The 15,598-nt window shown below is 50.7% G+C and overlaps 1 protein-coding gene across 3 annotated transcripts in view; it reads right to left on the reverse strand.

The window, feature by feature from the left end:
* LOC133349638 (growth factor receptor-bound protein 14-like) overlaps positions 1-15,598 on the reverse strand; it is an 86,463-nt gene that overhangs the window by 19,592 nt on the left and 51,273 nt on the right. Inside the window, exon 1 of one of the 3 annotated variants that reach the window (XM_061563238.1) lies at positions 14,688-15,542. The exons of the other annotated variants lie outside the window; for them this stretch is intronic. Within the exon in view, the coding sequence (XP_061419222.1) occupies positions 14,688-14,768 (81 nt within the window). The 5' untranslated portion in view covers positions 14,769-15,542. Of the gene's footprint in view, positions 1-14,687; positions 15,543-15,598 lie in introns of those variants that run through there. 3 annotated transcript variants of the gene reach the window in all.

Genomic DNA, 15,598 nt, shown 5'->3' on the forward strand with positions numbered 1-15,598 from the left:
AACCGGGATGCTGCAGGAAAGACTGCCACCCTGCCAATGGGTCGCTACACTCAAAAAGGGCTCGCCACAAATGAACCACGACACCCTCGCCGATCTGGTCAAGGAGCATAAAACAAAGTGAATTCCGGTCATTCTCGCAGCAGCAGCTTTTGGCGAGCCATCGAACAAGGACGTCACCCGTCACCGAATCGGACTCGGGATGCGCTTCTGCGGCAGGTTGGAATGCTCCTCCTTCCTGACATTTGGTAGCCACTGGGGTGATGCACTTAAATGTAGACGATTGAATAAACTAATTTCTTTAGAACTGTTGTGTTTATCTTCTTGGTTCTTTCAGGTAAAGTCACGTAGAAGGGAAGTAGTTTGTTATCCTTCCCCCGCACTTCCAATTAGCACGGTTGATTACGTACTGTGCAGAAGAAGTTCGTACATAGCAGGATCGGTATGGAGCGTTAAACCGGCAGGGACCCCACGAGCAAGAACTCCTGCACATGCAGATGCCTTCGAGGCACGAGGTTTAAACGTGGAATTGAGGCAAACGGACCGTGGTGCAGTGCACGTCGGCTTGAGAGACGGCCCATAAAAACGACAATGAGTTGCACACGAGCCGACTACACCAGGGAGAGAGTGCACGCGCGTATGTACGTCAGTGGGAAAGAAATTTCCCTCGCAGGCAGGCAGTCACGCAGGAAAATCTATTTTTAAACAATACTTGATAAGAATTTGGTTCAGCCACAGCTGGATCTGTTGGGAGAATAGACACCACACTTGTGCCGCCGGTTCCCGTCCTCACGTCGGCCATCCTCCTCCTCCTCCCTCATGTTTGGTTGAGACGAAATGAACTAGGAACGACCTCTCGCGCGGAACGCCACACGTAACATCTCAACGGGCCGTCATGGTGAAATCCGGCATCCTTTAAAACACGCACTCACGTTTAATCCCTGGGTTCACAGCTGTGCGAGTAATGTTCGACACGGGTAGCCAAGCTCGCAGCGGATGCCAACGTTCCGCGTGTGATCGCTGTACCGGTGTGTTCGTAAAGGCCCTACCAGTAACAGCCTACCAAGTAGAGGGAAGAGTTGTTTACTTATTTTGCGTCGTACGTAGGCCAACCATTTTGAGACCAGACGCGCAGGTTTCAAACTTTGGTATCGTACAGATCGCAAAGACGTCCGGTGATCGTAGATCCTGTTTCTAAATAAATCTATAACATCGCTCTGCATTAACATAAAAATAATTTCCAATATTTAAAAAGGTCAGCCGCGAGGTTTGCTCGACCATCACCACGAGGTCGTGGCCAGGAAATGAACTCTGGGTTGCCAGGGTTATATAGTGCACCATCCCATTTAGAGCATCCCTATCAAGGCGATAAAATGTGTACGACCACGTCACAGCAAACATGCAAGTCACAGGTCATTTACAGGAGGAAAGAATATAAATTAGGTAAAATATGAATGTACAAGATAAAAAAAAGTCACTCACCTGCATTTGTAGCCGCATGGTTGAACGGACAAAACTGGGAGCCGCGCTCAGAGACGCAGCGGTGCAGCGGTGCGCCCCCTTCCACGAACTCTAGCGCTGCACTTCGCAGCAACTTTGTAGAAACTCGGGCCAAACGCAAAGCGTAAATTGTAGTAATCGCGTACCAACGCCCGCGCTCTACAGGAACCCGCCCACCGTCCAAAAAAATCGCGTGTCGTTATCTCCCACCGAGATTACATGGATTTTCTAAACCAGGTCGTATAATTTCGCCAGGCTGCAATGTTACAGGAGGCAATGAAAAGCCACCACTGAGCAAAGTTTATCTTCGCACTCCGAGCAAAGCGCGCCGCTCTCATTCGAGTGGGAAACGTTCCGCCGGGAGGTATATATATATAGAGAGAGAGAGAGGCAGCAACCGCAAATGTTACGTCCGCCGAGTGTTTTTTTTTAAGTTATCCCAAAAGACCCCCCCCCCCCGCCCCCACCACAGCCTTCGCTCCTCAATGCGAGACTGTGCCCAGATCGCACTGCCCACTCGCCCGCCCGCCCTCCCGGCAAGCGCGGAAGTGCGCGTTGGGTGCGCCAGAAGGATGAGTCAAGCACAAAAATCCTCATCATCATCGCCGCCGCTGCGACGCGTGGGCGTTTGTTGCAAGCGGCGTCTGTCCTCACAGGGCGGGGGCAGTGTGGTCGGCTGCACTGCCGTAGGTTACAGAAGACTGAGCGAGAAGCAGAAGGGGAAGAAGAAAGACTCGAGTGTCATTTCTTAGGATAGAGCAACCACATTAAACCCACATTAAAACCAAAGCCAGATAAGCCAAGACAACAGTCTTTCATTACAAAATAATGCTTAAAGAATTGTACCAGCTTGGCTTCTGCAGCAGTACAGCAGAAGTTGACCGCTTTCACGTGCCCATCCACGACACCCCCCCCCGCCCCACACTAACTCCCATTAAAAAATAAATTGGTTTCTAGTAAACTTTCCGGGCACTTTTAAGTGAGGTTTGTGGTAGGGCCGCGTAGGGAGGGAGGGAGGGAGAGGTGGCATCCGTGACCTGCAGACAGACTGCGTGGGTTGCGGTGCGACACCGCTGAAGTCATCAGCGAGGGGGGGGGGGGTTCAGGGGAACAAAAAAAAATCCCCGCCGAGTCAAGGTGTGCTGCTTTAGGCGGGGATTTTTTACACACCTCAATTTGTGCTACAGGGGGAAATTCAGATTCTAAGGGAATTTGAACGCGTTACGCCCACGGAAAGAGCGCATCGGCATCGAACGAGTCATCTTAAGATTTTCCAAGGCACAATTAACAAATTATTCCGTTATAAATTAGAGTTTTAAACGTAAGTTAGCAACAAGTAGTGAAGAAATGGGACACCCCATACAATTTGTAACCGAATTTTAACACCACGTAAAAGGATGTGCACCAAGTGTGTACAAGCTCTCTGGCTTTAATGTCGACACCACAGCTCAAAACGAACCGTGCGGCCATAGCAGTTTAAATAAAGATGATTTTTCAAACGTGGGCAACCAACAGGCAGCAGTAGAACAAGGTCACAGCCGTCGTGGTTTCACCCCTTTTAGTTTAGCGATACTCAGGAATTTTCATTTTACAGGTATGAATGGCCATTTTTGCACAACCTCTGGATTTCAGTAAACAAAGTTTAAGTCCACCAAGCCTGCACACAAAAATGGCAACGTTGTAAATTTACAACTTCTGCAGCTACGACGTTAACGAAACGTTGAAGCCGGCACATTTGAACAGTGCCACATAGCCCGGGTGGGATGTAAACTCCCACCACGCAGACAGAGCGATGGCTTCAAATCGTACGAGACCACCACAGGTGGACAGTGCACACCCATGATCAGCCACAGCCAACTCAATTAGGCTGCATGCGCATAGAACAATATAACGTAGGTTGTTAAAGCTCAATTTTCAACAATGTTTAACCATTTACAACATCCGTATATTTCGTAAATGTTGTAAATTTGCTCTCCACCACACCAGTGCTGTACTAGTAACAAATTGGCATGTTCTGTTAACGTGATAACCCTTACCAATTGCCGGTGTTTGGTGGTGGCGGGGGTTAACGCCACATATGAGATCCAACCCAAATGAAACGTATTAGGGATCTGTATATTTTGTTTAACAAAACCAAAGGTAACTTTATCAATAATTTAAGTGACATGGGTTTGTACGTTTGGGGTTTTTGCCAATTTCAGGGGAAGTTTTTTTCTTACTGCATACAGTAGTTGTTCGTGGTTTTATGTAATGTATCCTCTTACCTAACCATGTGACCAACTCAAAAACAGCATCAAAGCCAAGAAAGTTGATATTTAATTCATTCCTTTACATTTTTAACTTGCAAGTCTTCACCGTTCAGCCACAGAAAATAAGTGACACCTCTCTCATGGGACCCAGAAAAAGGGAGGGGGGGGGGCGAGCGTCACCACCAGCCACCGTCAACTCACGCACACCAAAGTGCAGCCAATTGGGCATCCTGCGCGTGACATCGCCTCGGCACCAAGCGCCAATGGGAGAGGCCAGCGAGACGTCCGGCCTCCACCGTCAACCAAGTTGGGTTCGGTGCAATTCTGGCCGTACCTTAAAAAACTGTGAAAACCGGAGGCTGTAAATGGTGACTAAAGTAGTGAACAACCTTCCCATCCCCTCCCTACCAGGCATACCAGTTACTGCATCCTAAATTATGCCATCTTCATCGGTCTTAAATCAATCTACCACTGGGATGGTCCTTCTAAGCCGACGCTAAATTGTCGCGCAAATAAAAAAAACGAGGCGAGTTGTGGCACAAACAAAGGAGACCCACACCAGAGCATTACATTCCTTCAAAAACAATCACAAATGAAATGTAAATTATCATTATTATTATTAACATAGCACGAGGGCCGCGAGGGGCCTCTTCCTTCACAGCGACAAGCGGACAAAACGATCCAGCGGAACGGTGGGGGGGGGGGGGGAGTTAAAAATGTCCTCCGCATTGGTGCGCGTTGCAACATGGCAAACTACTGGCCCTTACTTAACCAGTATCGATTTTAAGAGTGGCAGTGAAGGCCCCTTCAGTGGCATTAAAATTCAGCGGAGCGTTCCGCGCATTACAAAGCCTTTCAAATGAAGACACGCGCACAGGCAGCGGCGGCGTCAACCACTGCCGCACCGTCGGTCGCGCAAACAATGTCACAAAACGGCACTCGAGGAGAGACTCAAGCAGCAAAAGAACTCTGCCACGGGGGGGGAAGAATTCGACACGGCTGCCCCCATTTTGGCAGCACGCTTTAATCCCGCGCAGTGTATTCACGGCACAAAAACGTGCAGGGAATGTTTGCTTTTGCAGTTGTGTGTGCTTTAGCCAACAGATCCGCCCTCATTTAACCTTACACACTGCTGCGTTAAGTACTGTTAGCGAGCATCTGTTCCAGGGAGAGTATAGAGAGGGGGGTGGAAAGTGGCCAGAACCAAGCGTAGGAGACTTTTCTTCTATAATTAAACATTTTTACAATTTTATTTCAGATTCCATTGGCGGTGTCATGCTATGCCAATGAGATCAGTTGAAGGTCGTGTGTTATCCACTACTGGGGCACTTTCCCACCCACTACTTTGCTGCAGACAGGATGCGTGTCACCACTGTGCACGCACCGATTTGAAAGAAGATGGCATTTCAATAAAACTGCAAAACGATGGTAGTTGGCGAGAACAGTTTGACAAATGGAAGGGGCCCTAGAAAAAACACTCATCTCGTGCATTAAATTTAAGGAGAACTAAAAAGTCAGTTGGACAGGTGTCAGGGCATATGAAGGGTGGTGTGGAAAAGTCTTTATATGCCACAAATGTAGTGGTAAAATGGTAAAAAAAAAAAAATCACGTAAAGAGAAGCAATTGTAGCCCTTGGGATTTCCCACAAAAAGCGACCGAGACGAAGCAACTCCATCACCAACGTGGGGAAAACCCAAATCGCCCGGCAGGGGTGGGGCACCACACGCACGTCCAGAGCAAGCGCAGGTCACAGCCCACACGCGGGAGAATCTCGCGGTGCACCGCTTGACACGGCCACACACCCTGCCCCCCCCCCCCACCTGTCGAGAAAGGAAGCATCATCCGACACTGCCCTGGTCGACCAGTCACAAATATCCACATATTGCCATTCTCGCAGTCGACGTAACCACCACGACAGATTAACCCTTTGAGTCTGGGGACGTATATGTACGTCAGTTTCTTCCAATTTGTTCCGATGACGTACACGTAGGGAATTTAAAGAACTAAAATAACTTTATCGGTACATCTCCAGGTCAGAATACAATACCAAGGCCCCCACAAGGCCATGCGGGAAGGCGTTTGGCACTGTGGTACCAGCTATCAATGTGGTTGTGTTGCTACCGTTCTCTGCGTTGAGTGCAAACGTCTTGAAAGTTAACGGCCCAATGCCTGAAAAAAATTGACACCAACAGCAGCTTCCGTGTTCCAATATTGAACAGCGACCATAGGCCCAAACCTTGCAACTTGCAGACGTCTCGGAACGGGAAAGGGTTTTCACAACCTCGACATGAACGTTCGGAGCAGCGACAGGCCAGCAGCGGAGGTGGCCCTGTCGCCGCTTGCTGCAGAAGTTCATGGTTCAATTCCGGAAGAATGCCCCGGCTATTTTATTGCAGGTGTACTTCACCCTAAAAAGATTCTTCTTCTTCACAAGCCGACTTTAAAGGGCCTATGAGGCCGTTTGAAACAAAGTACACCATTGTGTGCCGACATGATCCAAGTTTGGGAAGGAAAAAAAAACTACTACAAGGACTTAAATTGGGATTACAGAGCAATAGTTACCCTCCCTTAGTTAGGGGCTAGATTATGTACCAATCATAATGATCCATTTGTCACCGATCTGCCCTATTACCACCATACAAAATTATCGTAGCTATTAACGGTTCCCACTGCCTGACATGGGGCTTTCTTCTTCCTCTCATCTCCACGCAGAGATTTATGTTTTAAGTAATGAACAGTCAGTCGACTGAAAATATCGAGATAAACTTCAAAGCTTCGACAGTTGTCAACCGGTTCGCTACCCAGCTGCTGCCTTCCAACGGGATCCAAATCCTCATGCCTCAGGAGTTTTTATTTTTGAGAGTGTGTGAACACTGCACAGAAAATTACAATACGAAAAAATATATTGGGGTTTATACTTGCACATGCCAGTGTCTCCGAGCAGAGCAGTGAAAAAACAAACCCCCCCCACTTAAGCCACCCGGAGCACGCAATGACCCAACACGAAGGCATCGTCCCTCGCCTGCCTGCTGGAGGGCGCTCGTCAATGGGATGACCACTCCCCTCCTCCCCCCCACAGATGATGTACACAGGCAGTCCACTGGAAAAGGTTATAGTAAAAAAAGTGCAGCCCTGCAATTATTTCCACCACATTGCTGGCAGACGGGTCTCCTAAAAAAAAGGGTGCCCAGGGAGGTAATTTGGCCTACTCTTTCACACTGGTCAGAAGTTTCCTTGGAAGGAGAGGTTGCAGGTACCCCACACGCTTCCCGCACCACGACACGTGGTGGATCAGATGCAGGAGGGATGGGGATTTTTCCGTCGCGACGTTCGTACCGCGAGGAGAGTGACTGGACCGAGATCCTCTTCCAGTTGTCCAAGCACGGCACCACGGCAGGCATCCCGACACTGTACACACAGCCCACTAAAAACACATGCTCCCCCCCCCCCCCCCTCTCAGCTCACAAGCACCCAAACACAAGCCAGAATGCCTACCCGTGGTATTTTTAGAACACGCTACCCTTTGGGGGCAGCTTACAACCCGAGACCGAGTAACCGAATCCACACCCCATCGGACGACAGAGTCAAACAATTTATCCGAGGGTCGAGTTTCACTCAGAGCTGCCCCGGTGAAGATATCAGCCCCGGAGTTTGGGTTACGAAATGACGCGGGCACGCGCAGCGGTGACGCACATGGCAGCCTTATAAAACCTGACTAATCAGGGCCGTCCGATGTACGGCAGTCTTGCAAAAGTTCACACATTCGCGCCACTGTTGGGTGGAAATAAGCGCGAGCAAAATGAGGATTTGCGCAAGGAAGTCATAAAAAGTGGGCGTTTCACGACGACCATGAACGGGGGAGGAAGAGTACGGAACTTGTGTAAACGCGCAGCACTGCAACTTCCTTCCCTTGGTTTCAATTTGGAGGGCTCTTTTGAAGACCATCTTCCAATGCCCGGTTGCCTCTTCACAATGGACACTTGTATGGCACGCAACAAAAGCAGCGCACAGCAGCAACAGCACCACGACAGGAATCCCAGATGCCCTCCCCACTGGGGGCAAACATCCTTGTGGAGGGCTACCAACAATGCAAGGCCAACCGAAAAACTCGAGGCGCAACAAGGACAAAGGCAACCATACACCGACTCCATAATTTGGGGCTTCAGCAACAGATAGTCCTGGCCTACTGGTCACATGTGTCCGAGGGACGTGTGTCGATTAGCTCGCACACCACCCGTACACTGGGTGGTGACCAATTGGGTGTGGCCATGACCATAGCAGGGCCTTGGGCAGACCATGCACGAGGGTGGGTGACGTCATCTCCACAGCAATCATATTGGGAATCTGCGGTGGCCACCTTTTTCCACTCAAGATCAAACCCAGACAGTGCCGAGGGGGTCCATCACTGTGTACTAAGATTGTAAAGTTCACAGCAATCCCGGTACCACATCACTGTACAAAAAAAATAAATTACTGCCATCCAAAAAACCGTACGCCAATTCCCAAATGGGTGACAACTCAACAACCTGGACTCTCCTCTGGTTTGGCCATAGATCTTTTGCAGATGGTCATGAAGTTGGTAACATGTTGGGTGCATGCCACATATTATTCTGGCAGCAGTTGTCCCCTTCTGCTAATTAAAGTGCCCGATGTGGTCGCCATTTGGAACACGAAACAATTACGTCAAAGTGCCAGGAACTGAAGTAAAAACGAGGATTCTTGCCGTCTCATGCTGGCGTGGTTTGAAAGTTAACGTATCTTAAATGAAAAGTCTAAATTATACGAAGTATTTTTACACCCCTTTAACAATTCTCCACTTTATCAATATGCCAGACAATGCCAGTGTGGGTCAGTTTAATTAGGTTAAAGCGACTGGTTGTACAAAGTTAGAGTTGATGACGACTTGGGGCACCTTGAAAAACGATGGCTGGCCTGAGATTTTGCCTCCGAGCCAGGAAACACCACAAGCCGTGCAAGTCACCAAGGCCCATCCCATCAACTCCTGTCTAACTGCACACCATACCTTCAACCCATTTGTTTTGTAGTAGTCAAGCAATGCCCGATCTGTAGAGTAATGGATTATTTTAAACACTATTTTCCGTTTCACGTGTTTTTATTATTTTACAAAAAGGAGTCGATATTTCTTATTTAAAAAACCCAAACCACACGCCTCGTTTAAAGTTTAAAAAGTTTAAGTGCCCCATGTACTCCTGCACCAAGTTCCCTTGCCTAACAAATGCTGTTGCACAACCTACGAAAGCCATCTTTAGACACGCGGTGTCACGGTGCGAGTAGCACATCACATCTGTCGCTCGCAGCTGCCCAGCAGAGAACACGATTGGCATAAGGGTGCACACACACGTATAAACAAAAACACACAGAAACAACCTTTAAAAACCAAAAGGCGAGTCGATTGGCAAGAGGGGCGTTACACCGCAGAACGATAGAATCGCGAGCGCCGGTGGCTTTTTGAAAACGCGATGGCAAGTCCATGAAAGTTCGCCGTCTCATCAGCAGCCGGAATTTCAGTTTGCGGGGAGAAACACAACATCGCGTTGGCCGCCGCTTGCGACCGTCTCAAAATAAACACGCACGCTGGAGGTAAAACGGCGATAAGCTCCGAACACACACCACACACGCGGCTGCCGCACCGCACACAGACAACGCGAGTGAGCGGCAGACGCACGCATCTCCTGTGGCAGACGCTCTCGCACAAAAACCTGCAATCCAACAGCGTGGGGAAGGCAAGTCTGTGGATCGCGTGGGGAGGCAAGTCTGTGGATCACGTGGGGAGAAACAATTGCCAAGCTACCACGTGAGCAGGAGAAGGCAGTGGAGCAGGCGCACATTCAACAACCCATCTGTTGCTACGTGGAATGTTTGTCCCCCCCCCCCCCCCCACGTCTTCTTCGAATGAGTTCCTCTCGGTACCATAAAAAGTTTCCTCCAACATGGTCATGGCAAGCGTTTCTCCTTGGAACTGGGTCAAAACATCCCAATGCAGGGGAGCACCCTGAAGCGTCGCATCAGAGGCAGCTTTAAAAATAACTTTTGGAAGACATTTGAATTAAAAAACAAATTAGTGCGAGAACGACACACGAGGTGATGTGGCCAAGTGCCCAATCAACTCATTTGTCTGCCCAATTAAAATCACGACGTTCACGCCCAGTGGCCACTCATTTTGAGCGGCGTTAACCGAGTGGGGAGGGCCCCAACATGTGCCTTTTAATTAGACCTTAATCAGGGATCGATCTAACACAAGGCTGTTGGCATTGCAGGGCCAAAGCCATGGATGCCACCACTTTGCCAAAGCCATCCACTCCCCCTCTTCTGCCAGATCCCACAGTTGCAGTATATGGTAGCCATACACCCTTCACCCTCTTGTAACAGAAGACAGTATTAGCTCGTTATTCAAGAAATTGCTCGCTGCGATTTTGGCTGTCTGCTAATCGTAATTGTAAATGTACACAAATGCAGAGAATGTGATGCAATAAATGTAATGCATTTAGTGTGATATTTAAAGGCAATTCATTAAAAAGTGAAACGCATTTGTTGTAGGCCACTATCATTATCCGCAATATTTGCCATTCACGAGCATCTCCAGAAGACATCCCTCACGAATTCTGGAGGGCATCTCCTGCATCCCACCAGCGCCACTCAAGTTCTTCCTTGGGTCGCCAGACATGTGGACCCCCCCCCCCACACCACCACCTTCCCCCCACACCCCACACCAGCACCCCCTTCACACCCCCCCACCAAAACCTCCCCCCCCCTTTTTTTGCAGAACCACGTCGCCTTCCATGGCAGGGAGATTTGTGAACCCACTGCACTCGTGTGGACCCCCCCCCCCCCCGCACTCAGGGTGCCACACAGTGTGCACGAGCAAGGACATTTAAAACACTTAGGGGAGAGGCTGTCAAAAGATGGCACAGGATATTTTAAGAAGCGTTTTTCAGATCTACATCCTAAAAAGCAACGAGAGTTCTTTGCGAGTAGTGTACTTGACATAGCAGACAAACATGACTGCAGGTAAAACAAAAATGAACCAATAATACATCAAAAGGTGCCAAGACCACTACAAAAGATACACCAGCTTCCAATTCCAGCCAGCAGGTGTAGCATGGACCACCACGAGGCCTCTGGAATTAGACCTAAACCTAGGATTCAAATTAGGCATGAAAGAAGCAGGTAAAAAAAACTGCCGTTTACATTTCACAACATGCATCAAATCATGCATTTACTAAAGTGGTTGTATTTATATACACGCGGCACCCAATTGGCTTCGGGCAGAGCGGTGGCATAGTCGGCAAAACGGTGCGCTGAACGTGGAGACGAACATTTAACTCGGGCGCAGCTAACATTTGCAAGTGGCTTTTGGAACAAACCCTTGCCCTTCACACATCCACAACGACCAGTGTGGTAAAGCACGGTCAAACCACCATCATCATGACTGCCACGACATCAGAAAGCAACAACTCGCAGACATCAGCCGACAGACTGACACGGTGGTGCCGTCAGTTCACGACGCCTCTGGCCAGGAGGTGCTACATTCGCCACAAAGTGGGGAAAAAATATTCCTGGAATTTAACCGCGACCAGAATCTTAACAAGGTCGGCGAATCGAGGAGGGCTCTGCAGTACCGAACACAAAAGCACCAAAGCTTGCCCCCCGCCTCATGTCTACAAGCTGCATTACAGGCCAGCACCACCTTCCAGCACCTCCGCCAATTTACCCCACAGGAGCCAAACCGAGACCACTCAAGACCAATCCTCTCGTTCACAAAACACCTCCACGTGGGCACACGTGCCACCTGGCAAACCGGCTGGACAGCACGACACGCGGGGTGGCCTTGGCCCGGAGGGCCCCCCCCCTCCCCACCACGTAGTCAGAAGGGAGGGGGGGGGGGTCGGAGCGCAACGCCAACGTGATGTTACGGTGCACTCTTGGCAACACGCGCGGCTTAAAAACAACAACACGGCATAGGTCGGGTGACAAGTAGCGTGCAAAGCACAGGGTGGCCCTCGGGGTAAACGTCAGCCAGACTTGTAGTCGTTAATTCCATTAAACTCCTTGGGGGGGGGGGGGGGGGGGGGGGGAACACGGATTTGCATGCAATCCAGTCAGAGCTCAGCGGTTTAAAAATGGAGGAGTCGAGCGCGGGGAGTGCTTGGCTGGCCAACAAACAGGCACTGCAGTTCGTCGTCGTCACTTACAAAGCAGCAAACTCATTCTTGGCCGACGGAAGCACGCCCGTTTCGGGACAATGCGAGAAAATGTCTTCAATGCAGTAGTTTAGGTACCAGATATGCAAACGTGATGGCAGTCACCACCATCCACTTCGGCAATGCACACAAGGCGACGCGGCATCGGTTACCCGATAGCGCCCAAAGCAAGATTGCGACGCTGCATGGTTGACATTGGCCGTGTTGTGAAGAATAAAAATGGGTCCCCACTCCTGTCCAATTTCTCCCCTCCGTTGCCCGGCACCTGGGCCCCGAGCATGCAGTCGCACCACCTGCACGCTCAACAGCTTTGCCACGCCGGACCGACCGCCTCTGGGATGCGCGCGAGTGCCCGCCTCCACCCCGCCGTGCGCACAGCCCCAAGGGAAAAAAAAAAAACTATTGGTGCAGAACACGACTCATTCGAGCGGGAGCCAAAGACAAGAAGCGGGAGAGGAGAGCGAACCGACGCCGCTCCCCCGGTGCACAACGCGGCTGCGGTGGAGGCACCGTGCACCCAACACCACAAGAATGAGCAAAGAGAAAAAGCGCGTCGGGTATTTTCCCCGTGTTTCCGCAGGTGGCTTTGGGTGGTGCCATGTTCCTTAACGACGACAACTAAAAGTTAAACCCCCCCGCCTGCCCCCAACACACAAGCCGCTTCATTTATAAAAGTGGGGCGGCCCCAACTCCGCTGGGACGACGCCGCTGCCGCTGCACCTGCACGCGAGAGAAGCGCGCACGTCGCACGCCCGGCGTTCAGGAAAAAGTAAGCCGGCGAAAAACCCAATTTTTTTTTTATTATAAGTGGACGTGCACACACAAAATGTGTGCACGCACAGGTCGACTTGGCCAAAACCAACAGCGGCCAGTTGACTTATTGACTTTACACGGCACGTTCCAGATTAAGCGCATATTTTCTATTACAGTGACAGCATCACTACAGCCCCATGTGGTTGCTGTGGAGGAAGGCTATGTACACAAGCAAACCTAACCTCACCCCCCCTATTCAAGCCAGGAATTTATGTATGTGGGGTCACGGGGAAGAGCGTAGTTCACAAGATGCCAGTCGACCCATCCTCACCTACCACTCTGGCCAACTCAAAAGTACACACACACCACAGGGAGATTTGGCCCATAGTTAACAGATAGTGGCACGATTACAATACAATCAGCAATAAATCTTAGGATGCAGCTCTGAACTACTCCATTCCAAAAGTTAGGTCTGGAAGCCCCACAAGCAATAATGTACAATTGCTCAAAAATGAGCAGCTTCAGGATTCCTTTATGTTAAAACATGTTCAAACGTCGTCTTGGATAAGGTCTAAAACCGTGCATGCCAAACATCCTGGGGTCTCTCGGACTCTGGGCTGCATCCTCACGTGAAGTTGGGCCACAGTCCACATGGCAGACAAGGAGACGGATAGCCCTTACGGCCTGAGACCTACAGCCGGGGCTAAAGGTCATAAGCGAGCACCTATTAAATCTGGCAAGGAACACAAAGGGGCTATTGTAACCAGCACCAAGCGCAGTCACCTAAGAGGACTCCAATAACTTCTGCTTTCCTCTATCGTACGGCTGATGTGGACCAACTACAATCTGACATCAAGGTGGCCAAGCCAGATAACCGTAACAGGAGCTGCGGGGTCTATCGCCGCGATGCCTCCATGTGTGCGGATCGGGGCATTGCGTCGTTGTACGGTCCTTGTTCTGGACGACTAGGTCGCACATTACCGGAGAGTTTCCATTTCCATTTGTGCATCAGGCGTCCAGGCATCTGCCATGGTTTGTGCAGTGGGTGCAATTTAGGGTGGACCAGGAGCTTCGTGGAAGATCTATCCAAGGAATCATCTGCGCTGGGGTCTTCCAAAGGTGTTTGGGAGTTATTTTGAACTCCATTCAGCTCCAAGCTTTAGGGTTTAATTCGCATTACTTGACTTGCGCATCGTACGAAGTACTTACACTCAACAAGGCAGAGTTAACCTGGGGGATGTCAAGGAAAGATTTAAAGACTACCAACCATTTATGAAAGACAGATAGGAATTGAATGTCAATTCCTAGTTCAAAGTGCAGTTCCCCAACCACTGGTCACCTAATAGGGTACACCCATAGATCTAGCAATATACAATACTCTTACATAATGTGGAGAGTAAAGTCCAGACCTACATTTAATACACGCTGCTACAACAAGGTGAGTGGGGCAAATAAACACCACCAGCGATGAGAACACACACACACGAGTCTAAGACAGAAGGATTACTGTAAAAACGAAAATGTATCAAATCGCACTACGTACGTGGCGAGAACAGTGTACAAAGCAGACAAACGACTATCAACCTTTACCGCGGTTGGAGAAAATGTGGTTTGAGAGCACCCATTAAGGTCAGCACCACGCCTGGCTTTGTCTCTCCGGTGCCATTGGTTACACCGCGCCACCCCGCGTATCTCTTTATGGCAAAGGCAACCTCAGTAACGCAGCCCAGAACCAATGTAGATGACTCAGCGATGTTAGTCATGTCCAGGAATCGAACCTTGGATTGCTTCACAGCAGAGCCTGTAAACCCATTGGGCTACCCACCCACCCCCCCCCGTCCGATTAGCACGGCTGTCTACGCACGGTGCGAAAGAAGAAGTTTAACATTAGGAGATACAAAAGAACCACCCACACAGCCGGCAAACACCACCACGACGGTGCAAGGCACCCCCCATGCGACTCACCCGCTCCCTGAGCTGCAGCGGCGTGATCGCTGGCAGAGTCACCCTCCGCAGGTGCAGCCCGGAGCCGCCCGCCTCCGTCATCGGCGGGGGGAGCTGCGGCGTTGCCGCTGCCCAACAGAGCGGACCGGAGCGTGCGGCCGGACACCGCTCTTCGAGATCGACCCGACGACTCCCTGGGTCAGCCCCGGCGTCCGTCAGCCGAGAAGGGGCTACACGGGATAAGGTCACGGAGCTGCAACTCGCCCGCACCTACACCCCCCCCCCGGGGTCAGACGCGCCAAAACTCTGGCGAACACCCACGGACGATTCCAGCGCGCGAGAGGCTGCGCGGTGCTACGCCGATGGAGTCGTCGCGAGATGCATGCCCCCAAGGCTCGAGACGGCGATTGTGGCGGCAGCGGCGAGCGGACGGCGCAGACCGACCGCACCAGCCACCTGCCCAAGCGTCCCTGGACGAACCCTCGCGCGCAAGCTTACGATTTAAAGTAACAGCAAAATCAATCCACTTTGGTCGGAGGGATGGGCGGGTGGGAAAAACCTGATGTTCTTGTTACGGTGCTGTTGAGACAGCTGGATTTATGCGCGCATGCGCTTAATTATTAATGTTAACTCAGGTGCAAACAGTCTGCAGAATGCATAACTGGCACGCCAGGGTTCTAAGTTTCCGCAGGCGCCGATTGCAAAATAAAAAACACGAGCAGACTTCTCTCCCTCCCCCGGTGCACTGGGGAGCAGCCAGGGGCCCGTCCCGCGCGACTCGAGGGCGCCGGTGCCGGCCACGCCGCAGCCCACAACGCTCGAACTGTCAACCCACGAGATGCTCACTCGAGGAACAAGCAACGTACTCTCCCCCCCACACACACCACCTTCTGTGCGAATACGCTTCCTGGTCCGTATTTCAGGAGATGCTG

This window comes from Lethenteron reissneri, chromosome 31, assembly GCF_015708825.2.
Source record: "Lethenteron reissneri isolate LAM-NWPU_2019-01 chromosome 31, ASM1570882v1, whole genome shotgun sequence".
NCBI classification, from domain to species: Eukaryota; Metazoa; Chordata; class Hyperoartia; order Petromyzontiformes; family Petromyzontidae; genus Lethenteron; species Lethenteron reissneri.